We start from the raw sequence: 17,715 nt of genomic DNA, 5'->3' as shown, positions 1-17,715 counted from the left end.
GTTTGGGATGCCTTGTAACACGGTCTTCATACTGCGTTGGAATAATATATACAGCTAGTGGTGCTGAGATACTGGAACAACCTTTTTGGTGCTGATCATGGTGAATTTTACAACAATGATTTACAAGTACTGTAATCTGATAGCACAACAAGTAAAGTTCTGAAACAAAATACTGCATGTTTCTTCAAGGAAACAGTATCTAACTAGCACATAGTTACATATTTCATAAGCAAACATGCATAGATCTACCTTTCATTCCCCCAAAACAGAATTGAATATCTCAGTACTTTTACCTGTGACATAGATCTATCTCTACATTGATTGAGTTGAGCCATTGTCAGAGTGCAACAAAAATGAAAGTGTCTTTTAGAATAGTGCTGCTATCTGTAGCCACTTTCTGTGGCTGCCTCTATTATGTGAATGCATTGGGTAAGTTAATTGTTCCAATAAATTAAGCAATTGAATGAACTGAAGATCATTGTTTAACAATAATCAGATCCACTTGAACACAAACATCACTAACAAATTGTGTGACTTCAATTCTCAACTTTTGTAGCATCTCTTTCGACCAGCACTATCGCCGTGAATGAAGGAGACTCGGTTCAACTGTGTGTCAATATCGATGAACCTCAAGATGTGACTGTACAGTTGCTAGTATCCATACTTACATCCACACTGAATGAAGGTACTTAGTCTTGCTATATAGAAACCATGAACTGTTTCATTCCATGCTGTGATTATTTCATTCAGGCACAGATTTTGACATATCCAGTAAAGAGCTACAGTTTACTGCTGATGGGCCGACTCAGATATGTTTTGACATAGAAGCCTATCCTGATGATATTGTCGAGAATGGGGAACTGTTTCAAATAAGTATTGGTGGGACGATAACTGTTGGAGCTACTGGTTTCACTGTCGTTACAATTAGCGACGCAAGCCGTGAGCAATGCACAATACATTACATATACATGTGTACTCTCGATATCATTCAGGTATCGATGTCAGCCTCACTCAGGAAAACTACGCAGCAGTGGAAGAGGCAGAGGACACTTCTGTAATGGTGTGTGCCATGATCGTTAGTGGAAGCATACAAAGACAAGTTTCGGTCACACTCGATACAGTTGACATGGGAACAGCTTCTTGTAAGACACTATTTAACAATTGGAGTTGACTTCATATTACTAATTACACTTTCTCTTTGAATTCTCCCCCCACAGCTGCAGACGATTACATACCTTCAGGAGCTGTCTCAAAGATATTCAGCCCGATAGACGCCAGCGAACCACAGTGCACAAATATTGCCATTCGAAGCGATGACATTATTGAAGAGGTTGAGACATTTATGGTCAGTTTAACAGCTGGTATGGATGCTGTAAATGTCATCACTGGCGAAGCTACAGTCTCCATAACAGACAATGATGGTAAGTAGACATTTATAGCCATTTTGAAAATAAAATTATTAATCTATGCCATACCACTGTAAGCACTGTGGCTACGACTTCCTACTGTACAGTAAAGCTCTTAACAGTCACTCACAAACAAATTCGAACTTCACGTTCCCAGATCCCAATTCGATCATTGAGTACAAAACAACCCCTCAAAAGATGCCACCATGAACCATGCACCCTGCATATAATACTTGCTCCACTAATGCATGTGTCTGTTAAATGGAATTTAACCTTTGTCATATCCTAGATGCTAGATTACAGTGCCATGCAGATTATGTTTTCCCCTGGAAATGTACTAACAAACACTCCACTAAAGGTGTCAACTTGGCAGTGTCCTCATCTTCGGTGTTGATCCCAGAGGGAGACAGTGGATTGACTGATGTTAATATCGATCTGACAGTGGCCTTAAATGGACTCCCTTTGGACAGAGCCGTCACAGTGTTGGCCAATACAATAGATGGAACAGCAAGTGAGTTTATCATACTGGCAAGTGTACTCTACCTAGACATAATTATGTGTCTGCTAAAAATGTGGTTCCACTGATGTGGAAGTATTATTACTATACAAAGTCACAATATTGTTTCTACAGCTGTTGGAAACAATGACTTTGTTCAATTGGTCAACGAGCCATTCACAATACCCGCCACGGCTGCTGATGGAGATAGTTTTACTTTCACTGCTCAAATTGTTGGTGACCTAGTGGAGGAGATGACAGAGCTGTACAGAATTCAATTCACTGCTGAGAATGAGAATGACGCGTTCGGACTCAGTCAAGTATTTGTGAGGATACAAGATGATGGGGATGGTAAATGACCTAATTATTGCTCAAAATAATTATTCAGCTATTAGATCCATGTTGCTTACAGTGCTATATCTCTCATATTGGAGAAGTTTATAATTAGTTTATTCACTCACAATGCAGCTGTGAGAGATTGTGAAGCTCTTGCTGATCCCGCTAATGGTCAGGTGACTGTAAACCCAGACACACTGGAAGATTCCATTGCTACCTACACTTGCAACGTTGGATTTGATCTCAATGGAAACGAGACTAGAACTTGTTTCAACTCAGGCTGGGGAGGAGAAGCGCCAACTTGCCAGGGTGAGGAAATTGATACGTGGTTTGTGGGGCTTGCCTTAATTCAGAGCACAGTACACTTGAGGTATATTATACTTGCATCCCCATATAATGGTGTATAACAGCACAATAATAATAATTATATTTGATCGTGTAATTATATAAGCTTCTACCTCTTTCCACGCAGAGGTCGACTGCGGAAATCTTATGAATCCACAGAACGGAATGATTCAAACATCCAACACTAACTATGAGGGTCTGGCTATCTACAGCTGTGTCTCTGGCTACGAGCTTGATACTGGTGCCATCACTGTGACTCGGATCTGTCAGTTAAACAGCATGTGGTCAGGAACGGCTCCTCAGTGTGTCCGTAAGTATAGTGACCAACAAATGCACCATTTAACTGTTTAGTTGCATGTGTATGTGTTTTGTGGTAACTACCACCAAAACATTAGCTGTGAATGTATTCATCTGACACATAGTTATACACTTTCCCTGGCCTTTATAATTATGTACGGTACCACGTTTTCTCTATATGCAGCAGTTACTTGTCTATTCCTAGCCGATCCGACTAATGGAATTGTGCGATACCCCAACGGTGCAACTATGTTTGAGGACACTGCAGAATACGAATGTGACGCAGGTTATGACCTCACGGGAACTCCTGTGAGGACCTGTCAGGCCAATAGGGAGTGGTCACTCACAGCACCCATTTGCACACGTAAGTATACACCCTTAACATTGTCTAACGATTGATCAACCAGTTTGATCTAAGCACATAATTAGTATCTCTCTCAAAGCTACTGAACTTTGTTTTGGGTATGATTACAACTATAGTGTTCTAACAATGTGTGTATCCAATTTATATATGCAGCTGTTAGTTGTGGGGAGCTAAGCAACCCGGAGAATGGGATCGTTGAGGTGTCCTCTAGTCTGTTCCCAGGAACAGCCACATACTTTTGCAATACTAACTTTGAGCTGGTTAACGGTCCTCAAATTAGAATGTGTCAGGCAAACGAAACATGGTCGGAAATTGCACCAAGATGTCAGGGTGAGAAAACTCTTATACATAATAATAATTTATAGGTGGTAAAAGATTACCTATAATTGAGGAAGCATACAGTGCAGGGAGCCCTTTTAACCGCCACCCCTGAAAAAGGAGCCAACTGTAATATAGGCGTGACAACACTCAGAACAGTTAAATGTACAAATAACCCAGCCCTCAAAAAAGGTCATTCTGATAAAGCATGGCCAAATCTTTGTTCTCCAATGTTAAAAGGAGCTTCCACATTATATTACCGCGTAACTATCGCCACTATAATGTATTAAAGCAGAGTCTTACGTAGAGTAAACATATCAAATTCACTTAACCTGAATGTGTAATCACATTGCCTCTCTGTTGCAGTGATAGAGTGCCCTACATTACAGAATCCAGACAATGGAGAAGTGAACATTCAGGTTGGAATCAATGGAGACACCACGGCAACGTATAGTTGTAATGAAGGTTATGAGCTAAATGGAAATAATATCAGAAACTGTGAGGCCAGCTCACAATGGTCAGGAACTGCTGCTACCTGTGAAAGTAAGTGCTGTATGTATCATTATACAAGGAAGCTTAGCAAATAAACTGACAAGTATACTATACTTATACTCTATTTAATTCCTTATCACTATAGTTATTGAGTGCGCAGACCTAGTCGACCCTGAGAATGGAGCCGTCACTGTCGGTAGTAACACATTCCAATCCGAGGCTATGTACAGTTGCAACAGTGGTTACGATCTCAGAGGTTCCTCTACAACTGTCTGCCAATCTAACTCAATGTGGAGCAATGGGCCTCCTTTTTGTGCCAGTAAGTAGATTTATATACAGATACTATAATAGTTGCTGTATGGGAATAATAGCATGCACAGATATACCCCCATAATACAAACACCACCAGTAATATTATACATGCACGACTGAAATTTAATCCAGTTGTGGTCTGTGATGGTCTGAGCCCTCCTGTGAATGGAACTCTATTGCTCAGCAGTGTGGTGTTCAATTCTCAAGCAACATACGGCTGTAACTCTGGCTTCATGATAAACGGACCGACGGTCAGAATTTGTCAACAAACCGGTTCATGGTCAGGAAATATCCCAACTTGTGAAGGTGAGTACTCACATTATTAGTGGCAACAGATAATTATGTATAAAGACTATAGATTAGTACTTGTAAGAAGACACTGCATGGAGCTACCGTGGCTGTTTTCCTGCAATCGATACTCATTTAACCTTGCACTTCCTGCAGAGATATTATGCCCCGAGCTGGAAGTGTCTCAGGGCACGATCAACACTACCAACGGCTACAGGACTAGTTCAGTGGCCACAGTACAGTGCAGTAATGGCTACAGACTGAGTGGACAGAGCTCCCTTACATGTCAGATTACAGGAGAATGGACAGACGATGAGCCCACTTGTGAACGTAAGGAATTAGTATTATACCCATTAATGATTGGCAATATCCTCTGTACATACGTATACTCTTCAGGTATTAATACAGTACACACAATCAATATAGCGTGCAAGATCTGCATCTCAAATGCGTGTAACTTTACGTATATAAATTAATTATATAATCATATAGCAACCAGAGACAATTGCAACAGATCTAGAACTATATGTTTCGACACTATAATTATGCTAATGCAACTAGGACACAGTTTACTATTTAACAATTAAACTTGACATCTGACACTAGACAACGCAGTAAATAGATGTTGTACCAACACTCTACCTTAGTGACAGTATATAGGTACGTAGTGTAACAGCAGTTTTGAGTGAGCGGTGTCTAAATTACCAATACAGTTTTATGGGTAATTGAAGGAGTAAAGTTTTGGCAGTTATTGGTCCATTTTGGCTCTCAATCGATATGTTCTCTCTCAACATCACTGTATTTAGCCATCATTCTATGTTTATGTAAAGATTAATATAGGTGTTCATATTTCCCACCTACTACACTTTTGCCATGCAGTCTAGTGGGGTTTAACTGTCATAAATTGGCACCTCAGGGCTACAAGGGAAAATAATTATGGCTCATAAATTGGTACCTCAAGCATATGCAGCAAAAATAAGGCGTTTTCGATGAATGAAGATGAATGAATTGTCTTGCATGAGAAACATAAATGAAAATAGAGGGACAGAGGGTGTAGTCGGCAGGGGCGTAGCCAGGATTTGAGAGAGGGGGGTGCTGGATGAATGGATTGTCTGAATTACCAGTGCGCTCCGGCGGTGCAAAATGTGCTCCAACAAGGGGGGTCTGGGGGCACTACCCCAGAAAATTTTTCTTGTTACATGCTCTGAGATTGATTCTAACACAATCTGGCTAAAGAAATGAGCTGCTTTGAGGGTACTGGTGGTTAAGCCACATCTTCATCTGAATATGTCCTATAAAATGCATTGTTTTGAGTTGTGACAATTAAATCATGCAGCTGCTAACCAGGTTCTGCTTGTGAATTAGCAGGACAGGGTGGCAAGCCACTTGCAGTTTTGCAGTGCTGCTCTGTGAACTGGGCTCAACTGAAAGGGTGACATGATGATGATGGTGATAGCTGCTGAATAGTCTGCAACTCTGTGGGGGACCTTGGTCTGCTCAGCCCACGTGGCTTTGCGCATGTGCACTGGCTGGAATGAAATTTGGAGGTGGAGCTAGCTAGTTGGAGGTGGAGTTTTGAGTTGATCGCAACAAGAGCTCTAGCTCTAGTTTTCTCATATCAGCTAGCTAGCTACATCATAGATACACGAAAGAAAGGGATAGGCAACGCCCCACGTGATGCTAGGTAAATGCAGTGTGACGTCACACCCTCTGGTTGGAGGCGAGTTGCGCTCAAGAAAGTACACAATGATCCCTATATCTGCTTATTTTTCTCGTAGGGGGCCTAAAAGAGAAATTTAAAGCAATCAGGCATCATGCACACATACACCCAGCACTATACTGATAGCTACAGTTGCTATGTTAGTGCCGAGCTTTCTTTTATTCAACACCGATTTGTCAGTTTATGTACCTATATCTCCAATATGAAATAATTTTATAACATGTACGTTTCACAGAATTAAAGTGTGTTTATAACTGCATGGAACAAAGCATATTTTCTAGCTCTCAATGCAGTGAAATAGTAGCAGCACCATGAAACGTTTGTCTGAAGTCCAGAAAGTTTGCGTACCTCTCCTGCTCTTACTGTACATGGTAATCTAGTTTGAAGTGCTCTAAGACACAGTTTAGGTATTAGAAAGTGAAACACAAGTATCTTTCTCTGTATTGTGTGATCGAAGAGATGGCATTTGAAGGACTTGGGAACAGACCTGTTATGGTTTGTAGAGTGTACTGACACCCCCTTTGGAGCTCACTTTCTCATCACTTTGCATATAGTAGCTCTAAAAGATTAATAGCCTATGTCTAAGTGTATCTGGTGTCTCCTCAAGAGCACAGTTTGCTATAATACTACAAACTACCGTATAGCGTGTATATTTCGAGGGTATAAATTTTCGCGGATGGACCATTACAAAGGATTTCGCGGATTTTATTTTAGTGGTATGAGTTCCAGCCTTTTGGCGCATGCGCACATCAACATGCAGCTGTACCTCCACACCGTTAGCCTCGAATCCAGGCCTAGCCTATAACGATGAGGCACCTCTTATTGTCGATAGGTGTGGTCAATAATACTGAAAACGCCTACTATTCAATAAAGATATAAATGTTCGTGGGTATAAATTTTCGCGGTAGAGGCTCAATCCGTGAAAACCGCGAACATTTTTATACCCTCGAAATATACCTGCTATACGGTATTAATATCTTTACTGACATTTTGAGTGCACACACCCCTTTTTGCTCATTACACGCCCCTTTTTAGCAACTCGCCTCATCCAACGGAAGTGCTGGGTGTTACCTATCCCTTTCTTTTGTGTATCTATATATGGCTACATGTAGCTTAGCTAAGGAACTTGTGGAGCAGAGTCTGAGGCCAGAGGGGGGTGCTGGAGCACCCTCTGCACCCCTCTGGCTACGCCACTGGTCGGTAGACTATAGTTCATCAAAAATTCTGCTGTGTGCTTGCAGAAGGAGCTGCTTTAGAGACACTCTGGGAGAGGGCTAGGGCTCAGGCTGAGCCTTGCTCATGCACTAGCACTAGTACTGCACGCACTGCACTAGGCCTGTTCAGCTTCTGTATTCAAGCCTGTTTAGAGTAAGTCGCCAAACTCTGTCAGACATCAAAGTGCATCGGCGTGTAACGCACAAACAAAACAAGACTGATTCAAATTAATTACACACACTAACAGATGGCCATGGGCCTATTATCCAGCGAAAACTTGGATAGGCCAAGTCGCTTCCAGTCCGAGCAGTGATAACTTGAAAAAACTATCGAATTTTTCGATTTTCGTCAAAACGTACTGATCGCCGTTTTGCCAAACTACACAGCTAGAGCTAACTGACACAAGCTGAGTACAATCTAGATAGAGTGCAGTACAGAGTGGAGCAATTCCCAGAATCAGGCGACCCTGCAAAGCGGAGCTACACTTGTTTCTTTGTGAAGCTTGTAAAGTGCTGAGTCAGCAATATTCTAGCTATAAGCGCTAATATATAGCGCTTATAACTTTAGGCGCTATATACTGTTGTTATAAGTTCGGCGACTTACTCTAGTAATGAGTGGCTATTTTAAGCTTACCAGAGCTCAATGCGACCTCAGAAGATACTTACAAGGCTTTAGGTTGCAAACACACACACACACACACACACACACACACACACACACACACACACACACACACACACACACACACACACACACACACACACACACACACACACACACACACACACACACACACACACACACACACACACACACACACACACACACACACACACACACACACACACACACACACACACACACATACACACACACACACACACACACACACACACACACACACACACACACAGATATTGATGAGTGCTTCTTGCCAGCAATCATTACATTACTAAACCTACTGATGTATGTCTCATTACTTTGTCATACCATTATTTCTACTACAGCAGCTGACAATGTTGGACTATATGTGGGAATAGCAATACCAGTTGGTTTAGTAATGATTGCTGCAACGGTTATAATAATTCTATTGCTGTATATTATACACAAGCAAAGAGCTAAGAAGCAGCAGCAGTCAGGTAAATAAAGATAAATGAAGACTGCCAATTAAAAGTTCGTATTTTCATTATTTCAGACGTGGCTACTTACCAAGCTACCAATAGTGAGTATTATGAAGACATCAATGATGCCCCAATAATTAGCTCTAGCACAGAGGTCCCTTCAACTCAAGAGCCCCTCTATACTACCATCGAGGAATCAACTGACTCAAACAGCAACCTAACTGAGAGTAATGCCAATGGGGATGTTATCACAACAGATGATTACTACTACGTAAACGAGGGAATGGGAGGGATAAATGAAGTAACCATGAAAACAAACAAAGCATACGGCACAACCAAGAAACTACAAATGGTTGCCAATCCTTCATCTGTATCACATGATCCACCCACGATACTTAACCCGGCCTATGGCGATGTTACCACCACTAATAATAGTGTCATGGCAACTGACGCTAACAGGTTGAGTGGGACAGCAGAAGTGGCAATGATAAGAAATGAAGCCTACACTGAAGTAAGGTGGTCGAATATACCCACCACAGAGAATGAGGCATACACTAGTGTGACTGCTGACACTGAGTCATAATTACATTAGGAACGCTGACACTGCATGAGTCATATGACTATAATAATTATATACAATAGGAGCTTTTACTAACTGAGCACAGAACACATCTTATATATATATAAATAGCTACATGATTATACACACTTGTGAGACTTTATTTTGTAATAAATTTATCGCATGCGCTATTGTTTAATAAAAGTTCTAGTTTGGATTAAATGGACTGCATCGTTAATAATTCATTGATAGACCACATGGACCCAGACTATTTAATAGCATGCAGGCCTAGTTGTCGACCTAGCGCTGTTTTAGAGACAAATCGGCTTGGGAACGAGGCTAATGCACATAGCGATTATAATTCAAAGCGTGGGCGCATGAATTGGCTAAACGTAGACATTTTAATAGCATGCACTGATGAACATTTCGGAGTTGTATTGTACACTGTATTATAGTGGCTGACTTACACTTTCTCTAATAAGGTTCATGAGAGATACATGAAAAGGGGGAAATATAAATAAATTGAGTGTGAAAATAATGATTAACTTGTCATACTTCGCTTCTATATGCTTTAGAGCTGTAGCTTCAACTATTTTTCCATATATGGAAGTCCCTGGCATACATGTACTTGTCAACCACATAAAGGAAGCCATAATTGACCAAAGAACTTCCAGGGGCCCAACTCAACTCAAGTAGAATTTAGTGAAATGCCACTGTATAATTATTGTCTGCAGGTACCACATTTTTAAGAGACAATAGAAGGACAGTATTTCAAGTCAAAGGCCATGCTGTATAATTATAGTTAAAATTGATTTGCCATGGTGTCTCATAATACCCCCCTGTCTCCTCAGGTAGGTTAAGGGTGAAATTGAAGATAAACAACTACTAAAATGTCTCGTCAATTGCACCTTCTTGTGCCCAAAATGTATTGTAAATATGAATACCTTTCATAAGATATCATTTCATTATTATTATAGTTACTATATAATTGTTATGCGCCGTTAGCTGTGAAAAAAATGGCTTACCTTCATCAATAGTGTTGAAAATGCAGCCTCCAATACCAAGTTGTAGAAAACAACATCGGTATTAAAAGAAAGCTCTTAATGTCTAGAGTTCCGGCCCCTGGAAGTTATGTGGTCAACTATGGCTTTATGGTTTATGTGGTTGACTAGTATATGCGGGACTTCTACATAGAAAATGCTAACTTTTAGCTGGTTGAAGTATAACAAAGTTATGACAACATTATAAAGGTCAACCTCTGACTTTAGTGAGATATAATATAATGGATATTTGGTTAGAACTCATTCTAGCTCTGATTACAGCAACTTTCTTCATTGGTCAAAAAATGTGAAAATTTATGTAGGTTCTACTCTCATGGATTAGTAAGGCAGTGGCGTATGCAGAGTAGGCGATGCTTTGCTCTTTGGTACATTAATCACTAGCTTGCTTCAAAAGTCTGGTTTTCCTGTCACATAATTATAGAGCACTATATAATTGCTGCAAACAAGGCACTGTATACCATGCACTATATACAATTTTTGCTTTTATGCAAAGCCTATATGTATTGACTATGCATGGTTATTATGCCTCAGTGCGCATGCGCAAGCGAGGTATACGGTAGTGTGTGTGTGTGTGTAGTCAGGCTGCTACAGCTGCTCAAGGATCAATAAAGTGGCAAGTAAAAAGTTCTATAGGCTTCTAGTCATGTTCTCAATTCGTGGATTTGCAAAATAAAGCTTCGTTCTCGAGTTATGCCTACTTGAAATGCCATTGCAACCTTTTCAGAAGAGCACGTAGCCAAACTTGTTTATCGAGTGTTGCTACTCTATACTTAGTATTTTAGCTCTGCACTAGAACGCTAGCTATATTGGTAGCTGCAAGAGTGAGAAGAGAGCTGCAAGGCTTTGCTGATGCAGCCATTAATTTTAGACTTGAACTTTTGGCATCGATCGTTTTTAACAACAATCGTGGCCGATCATTACCCATGCACTCTTTGAGTTTGCATGCAGCAAAACAAAAATGTTCATCATGATACAATGTGTGTACAGTAGCTTTATGTTATGTAGCTTTGGTCCACCGAGGCATCAGCACCCTCGGTGCTTTCATTATAAATTAGTGACTACCTATATCAAAAACAATTTGATGTCTCATAATTATACCACTTTGTCCCTCCACAGGTTGAGAAGTGGGTGACTGATTTCGTGGAGGAGTGTAAGCTGATGAGCCGGCTTCGTCACCCTCACATAGTACAGTTCTTGGGGGTGTGCTATCTCCCTGGAGCCCAACTCCCTGTCCTACTGATGGAGAAGCTACAAACCAGCCTCGACAACCTTCTAGAAACCAGCCCCAACATTCCTATTGACCTCAAAGTGCACCTTCTGACGGGGACTGGCCGAGGGGTGGTCTATCTGCACAGCCGCACTCCACCCATTGCCCACCGTGATCTGTCTGCCAAGAACATTCTAGTCGATAATGGTCTCAATGCCAAGATAGCAGACTTGGGTGTTTCTAGGATTGTGAACATTCAGCCTGGCCGGCTAGCTGCCTCAATGACTCAAATGCCAGGCACTGGTGTGTACATGCCACCAGAGGCAGTTCAAGAGGAAGGGGTCACACAATATAACACTGCCATAGATATCTTCTCCTTTGGTGTAGTATCTCTGTTCACACTGACACAAACATTTCCCAAAGATCTGAAACCTGCAACATATCGTGATCCTGCTACTCGAAAGCTTGTTGCTCGCTCCGAAATTGAACGTCGAGAACATTACATCATACAAATGAAAGCAGCTCTTGGTGAGACCCACTCCCTAGTCCAGTTGACCCTCGCTTGCCTAGAGTATGACCAAGAAGATCGACCATCTGCTGCAGTGGTGTTGAGACGATTAGAGGAGGTTGGAACAACACTCCCTCAGAACAGCACCCAGACCAAGCTGGAACTGATTCAACAGAAAGAAGAAATACAGCTAGTTGCTGCCAAAAAGCAATTTCAAAACACTCAATTACAAGCTCAAATTAATCATCTTCAAGCTGAGAAACGAGAGCAAGTTCGTGGACTGGAAGAATTGACCACTCTCCAACAAGAGCAGTTGGAAGTTCAACGCAAAGAAATTGATCGTCTTTTCAGTTCAGTGAGGTCTCTACAAATACAGCCTCGGGAGGACACACCTCTGGGCTCCGGACAGAGAGAGGTGACTGTGTGAGGGGCCGGTAGTCCCTTATGAAAAGATGTAGTTGTGCCTTAAAATATCTTGTCTTGTACAAATATTATGGTTGAGTGTGCTTTTGGTTGACGTTGACCAGCAATAAAGAGTATTAATTGCATTTATCTGCCGATAGGAAAGGTGATGGTGTCAATGGGGTGGGGAAATGGGTCTAGATGGTATATTTTCATGTGTTATGCGCCAATAATACAGCTGTGTTTGACAATATACACACCACCTGATTATCTATTTTTATACAGATAACCACTAACAAAACCACAAAAGCAATCAAGATTGTTGATTCCAGCAGTGGAAACAAATTGCTACCGCACAAGTCGACCACACTACAACCAACTGTTCCTACTGCCATCACCTTCAACTGGACAAGATGCAAGGACATACCAAGGGGAATGGAAGTATTCGATCATCCTGTGGCTATCAACGGGAAGCTGTACATGAGAGGCAGGAGACACTGGACTGAGACTGTGCTAGTGTACACACCAGATCAGGATAGCTGGGATGAGCTGCCACCTCCTCCAGTAGACGACTTCACCATAGCAACACTGAGGGGTCGACTGCTAGTGGTCGGAGGTCGGGACAAGTCTACAAAACAAAAAACTAATATCATCCTAACATACGATGAGAGCTCTCGACAATGGATCCAGTCACTTCCCCCCATGACAAAAGCATTAACTGAGCCAATAATTGTTGGATATCAGGACCATCTGATCGTTATCGGTGGAGTTGACTCAAACAGCACTGATATAGCCGATGTAAACATTCTGAACACAAGTAATAAATGGATTACAGCCGAACCATTTCCCCGCACTAATGATAGCTACAACACTTGCCTAATTGGAGACACACTGTATCTTGTAGGAAGTTTAGGCACTAAAGAAGTGTTTGGAGCTCATGTACCCTCCCTCATATTACGAGCCAGTTCTGGTGTGTGGGAATCTGTTGCAAAGGTGCCATTCTATGGGTCGTCTCCCATCGCCATCGGCAACACTCTCCTGACTGTGGGGGGTAGTGAAGAGAAAGGACTAGGAAATAATACTACCTCAAGCATCTATCTGTACGATCCTACTAAAGACCAGTGGACACAATGCGGTGACCTTCCTGAGGAAATGTACTGTTGTCACTGCATTGAACTATCTGGCAAACTGTGTGTACTTGGCGGTCATAGATATTTAACCATTATCAGATCTGTGTACACAGTATTCTCATCCACTTCACACTAGTTTACATGCATTGTTTTTTTTTTTTATTCATTTCAATGTATAGCACTTCATTTTTTCGAGGAGCTAAAATTTCCCGTTTTTCGCAGATTGACCTTAAACCTCGAAATGTTAGTGCCTCAAAAGTGTGTTGTATTGAATCTTAGGGGTGTGGTCAACTTATATCCTCGAAAAAAATCCGCAAAAAAAAGTGCTACACGGGTATGTACAACATGTTCACTTTTAATCACCCAGAATACGAAATTAAAGTTGAAATGTCCATATAATTCAGTCATGCAGTTGTTCCAGTAACAATATAGTTCCGACTATATGGACGGAGCGTTTATATACACCTAACATGATAAACTATACAGGCTGCAGTACAATCGAAGTGCTGGTAACAGAGTCAGTTTCGTGTAGGATTGCTAACCCACAAAAACAGCGAAAATTGAGCGCTATGCGGTAGACTAATGAATTAGTATCTGCTATGGCGTTGGTTAATACGCCTGGATCTTGGCACCAACAATCAGATTTTAGATTTGTAAGGTCATCATAAAACCACAACCACATAATGCCATGGATTAGCATGTTGATAGGCTGAGCAGCTAATTTACCACGCCCACCATAGAGTGGGCGTAGCAGAGTGAATACGTAATTAAATTCCTCTGCGACAACTCCACATGCACACTGTTGCCAGACCTTTCTTTGAGTGAAGGGGCGTGGCTTTTGAGACTTAATTGGTTGGCGGATATGCCATTTGAACATAATTTATTAATTTGGTGTCTCATGCAGGCGTGACTACTACAGCAATGACGTTGTGTCCACCGAAAAACTTTAATTTGACAGTTTTAAATTTAGCGCTCTTCGATATAAAAAAATTATAATCCGCCAAATTGCCCAATTATAACATCCACCAATTTTTCCAGTGAATTTCTCTACAAAAGAAGATTGATGTGTGAAAAATAAATTCTATAATTAATGGAATGTGAGGGTAATATATAATGGGAACTAAAAGTTAATGTCCAGTCCAAGATCAGCTTTATCGTAGATTGATTCGTCACCTGAACTTTCGAAAGAGTCATTAAAAGTATCTTCTGGCTCATCCTCGGCCACTGCATCATAAATCTCATCTGCTTTGATTCCTATGCTTGTATCGTACATTTCCTCCACCTCGGGCCCTACATCAGCGACGTTGGTCGTCATGGTTACATTACTGCCGTCGTACACACTGTCGTACAAATCTTCCTGCATTTGTTCCTCCTGAGGTTCAGCACAGACTGGCTTTATCTTGTTTCGGTCTCGAGACAGTGTGCTGTACGAGCGACCCAGCATTGGAACGACATCGCCCTGAGGGTTGAATGAAGATTTTCGTAGGTCATTATTCTGTCCGAAATTTGAAAGGGATGTTTGTGGAATGAGTGGGCGGTGGACATTTGAGTTGCTGGGGGAGACGGGGTTGTGGACCTCCCCGAAAGGGTGTGGGGTGAAGTTGGTGTAATCATTGGCTGTAGGGTTGTCCACGAAACGGGTGGGTATCTCAACACTGTAGGTGGGGATTGAAATAATAGTACTGATAGATACTAGATCAAGTATTTCCACAACTAGCAAATAATAGCTTAAGGTGGAAACATGTGTTTCTACGTACCAATAAAAGTGAGCCATATCTTATGCAGTCGTTACAATTTAGCCATAGAAATGATCACCCATAGAAAGTACACCCCTCCAGATATCATTGTCATGTACAACGTAAATTTACCTCTTTCTCTTTCTCCTTGATGCAGACAGCAAAGACACCACGACAATCACCACAACAAGCACCACTATCATCAGTACCACACCTCCAGCTGCAGCCCCAGCTACTAGCGGTATGGATATACCCTCGGATGCACCCAGACGAAGAGTTGTCACGCTCATTGTCGTCTCCGATACACATTCAAGAGGAGAGGTAAACGTATCCACGCCAATCTCACAGTTTGCAGCTATCCTCAGCCTATTACCCTGCACAGAAATGGACGCTTGAGCGCCTTGGACCCATGATTCAATATCTTCGATCAGATCGTCACAATCCGAGTCTGTGTTGCCATGGAGCTTAGCACGATAGGTAACTTGATCAGGTGTGTCTTCCGTCAAACAGTTGAACTCTCCATTTGTGATTTGGGTCACTCCGAGCGAACAGTCCGTACAAGATTGTTGTATCTCTGTGGCTACTTGCATGGCGGTGTCGTTTAGCTTGGGATTAGTATCATCAAGCTGTAAAAAAAAAGGATAACATTAACCCAACGTACTTCAAATAACTTAACAAGCATGGAGCTCACTATTATACTTATTAGGATGCGAGGATGTATTTCGTATAATTTGCTCTATATTTGTCGTGCATGGTGCTTGTTCAGCTATAGACAACTCACCCTCCAAGTGCTACAATCCACCACTCCTCCTAACACTACCTGGAATATGGCTTGACACTGATCTGTATAGTGCATGATATATATGCCGTCATTAGTAAGGAAGAGGGAGTAGATTTGATCACATGATAGCTAACTAGAATTTGAATAATTTGCTGACCTGTACAGTTGATTCCATCTCCAGTGAACCCTTCTCTACATGAACAGGTGAAGCTACCATCAGTATCCATACACTCGGCATTGGCATGGCAACCATGCATCCCTACCTCGCACTCGTTGATATCTGAAACAAATCACTTTATAATTGCTCACACTATAATTATTACTATATCATTAATGTAGAGCAACTACTTCATTTAACAATAGACTCGGGTCTTTTGTTGTAAGGTAACCTTGTAAAACTATGATTGTGCTTTCTTTAAAACAGGGGTTTACCTATAATATTATACGATGCTTCACCATAGATAAATAATTTATATACGCTCACATTCGTAATGACAGGTATACTCACTATTACAGCTGATGCCATTCCCAGCGAAGCCTTCGTCACATGAGCAAGAGAAGCTGCCAATTGTGTTTGAGCAGATGGCAGAGTCATGACAATTATTGTCAAGGCTACTATCACACTCGTCAATATCTGCATAAGATTCGTTGCATAAACTGCTTGTAACAGCCATTTAAATATAGCTATGCAATGTCAATAGAATAAAATTATTATGCCAAAAATGTTTCCTGATTTGACTCACAACTTGGTATATGCTTTTTAAAAAAGCATCATAACTGTAAACCAGTCCTAATAGCTTACCAGTGCAGTTGATGGTACCGTCCCCGATGAACCCCTGTGCACAAGAGCAGTCATAGCTGCCCTCATTGTCCGTGCACACTCCATTTTGGGCACAGCTCACACCACCCTCCATACACTCATCTATATCTGTGTGTGTGGTGGCGTACATGTTATTTGCACAGCTTTGGCTATGATTTAAATCTGGGCAATGCAAATAGGTCTTCGATTTTACAGTGGTCAGTAGAACCACTCTAATCTTAATGGCCACCCCTGAGGAAAGAACTGCAACATAAAGGCAAGTCACCTTGATCCTCAAATGTATACAAACAATACATACACTCAATAAAGACCATCGCTGTTCCCCACGCAAAGGTGTTATGTAAGAGTATCCTATACTGTGACAGTGCCGCAGAATATCATTACGCAAACTGGGAAATCCTACCAGTCCACAGCTTATGATCACAGCTTATGACTCCAAAGTAAGAGATTAATTGAAAAATGAGTGAAAATATTGCTCTTTCACTTACTCTGACAATCTTGTCCATCTCCAGTAAACCCATCCAAACAGGAGCAGGTGTAGTTACCCTCAGTATTGGAACATGTGGCAAATTGTGAACACCTGTCACCGAGAGCACACTCATCAATATCTGTGAGATATTCAATGTTTAAAAGGTGTAAGCACCACAGTATAATAATTATTAGACTACATTACATCATCTGTAATTGATCTGATTGGCTAAAAACAGTAGATTACATGGAAGCATAATCTACAAGAAGGTACTTATTCTACAGGAAATGGGCGCATATTCTACAGGAAGTGGACACATATTCTACAGGAAA

The 17,715-nt window shown here is 41.4% G+C and overlaps 3 protein-coding genes across 6 annotated transcripts in view; 2 read left to right on the top strand and 1 right to left on the bottom strand.

The window, feature by feature from the left end:
- Positions 1-249: 249 nt before the first annotated feature.
- Positions 250-17,715, top strand: part of LOC135343945 (CUB and sushi domain-containing protein 1-like) — a 43,423-nt gene continuing 25,957 nt past the window's right edge. For 2 of the 4 annotated variants that reach the window (XM_064540994.1, XM_064540993.1), the window contains exons 1-15: positions 250-429; positions 557-685; positions 751-939; positions 993-1,142; positions 1,218-1,421; positions 1,765-1,917; positions 2,038-2,253; positions 2,371-2,547; positions 2,711-2,893; positions 3,065-3,244; positions 3,398-3,574; positions 3,929-4,105; positions 4,200-4,373; positions 4,499-4,672; positions 4,811-4,984. In XM_064540994.1, the coding sequence (XP_064397064.1) occupies positions 354-429; positions 557-685; positions 751-939; positions 993-1,142; positions 1,218-1,421; positions 1,765-1,917; positions 2,038-2,253; positions 2,371-2,547; positions 2,711-2,893; positions 3,065-3,244; positions 3,398-3,574; positions 3,929-4,105; positions 4,200-4,373; positions 4,499-4,672; positions 4,811-4,984 (2,533 nt within the window). In that variant the 5' untranslated portion in view covers positions 250-353. Of the gene's footprint in view, positions 430-556; positions 686-750; positions 940-992; positions 1,143-1,217; positions 1,422-1,764; positions 1,918-2,037; positions 2,254-2,370; positions 2,548-2,710; positions 2,894-3,064; positions 3,245-3,397; positions 3,575-3,928; positions 4,106-4,199; positions 4,374-4,498; positions 4,673-4,810; positions 4,985-8,596; positions 8,729-8,784; positions 9,422-17,715 lie in introns of those variants that run through there. The other 2 variants (XM_064540996.1, XM_064540995.1) reach the window with 2 other exon arrangements.
- Positions 11,122-13,926, top strand: LOC135343964 (uncharacterized). The gene is made up of 2 exons (XM_064541017.1): positions 11,122-12,460; positions 12,733-13,926. The coding sequence occupies exons 1-2, from the start codon at positions 11,489-11,491 to the stop codon at positions 13,711-13,713; spliced, it is 1,953 nt and encodes a 650-aa protein (XP_064397087.1). The 5' UTR covers positions 11,122-11,488; the 3' UTR covers positions 13,714-13,926.
- The window catches only part of LOC135343941 (sushi, von Willebrand factor type A, EGF and pentraxin domain-containing protein 1-like), an 89,975-nt gene continuing 86,801 nt past the window's right edge, over positions 14,542-17,715 (bottom strand). Inside the window, exons 31-37 of the mRNA XM_064540981.1 lie at positions 17,403-17,522; positions 16,897-17,022; positions 16,603-16,728; positions 16,252-16,374; positions 16,095-16,156; positions 15,446-15,939; positions 14,542-15,232 (exon numbers count right to left, since the gene is read on the bottom strand). Of these exons, the coding sequence (XP_064397051.1) occupies positions 14,698-15,232; positions 15,446-15,939; positions 16,095-16,156; positions 16,252-16,374; positions 16,603-16,728; positions 16,897-17,022; positions 17,403-17,522 (1,586 nt within the window). The 3' untranslated portion in view covers positions 14,542-14,697. The remainder of the gene's footprint in view (positions 15,233-15,445; positions 15,940-16,094; positions 16,157-16,251; positions 16,375-16,602; positions 16,729-16,896; positions 17,023-17,402; positions 17,523-17,715) is intronic.

Source organism: Halichondria panicea, chromosome 11 (assembly GCF_963675165.1).
Source record: "Halichondria panicea chromosome 11, odHalPani1.1, whole genome shotgun sequence".
Lineage (NCBI taxonomy): Eukaryota > Metazoa > Porifera > Demospongiae > Suberitida > Halichondriidae > Halichondria > Halichondria panicea.
The sequence above is the reverse complement of the archived record's forward strand: the minus strand, read 5'-3'. Positions and strand labels throughout refer to the sequence as shown.

Bases quoted from the DNA above. Each gene is read 5' to 3' on its own strand.
- LOC135343964 (XM_064541017.1), top strand. From the start codon at position 11,489: ATGAGCCGGCTTCGTCACCCTCACATAGTACAGTTCTTGGGGGTGTGC. The intron at 12,461-12,732 runs GTGACTGTGTGA...ATTTTTATACAG, and splicing joins TGGGCTCCGGACAGAGAGAG to ATAACCACTAACAAAACCAC.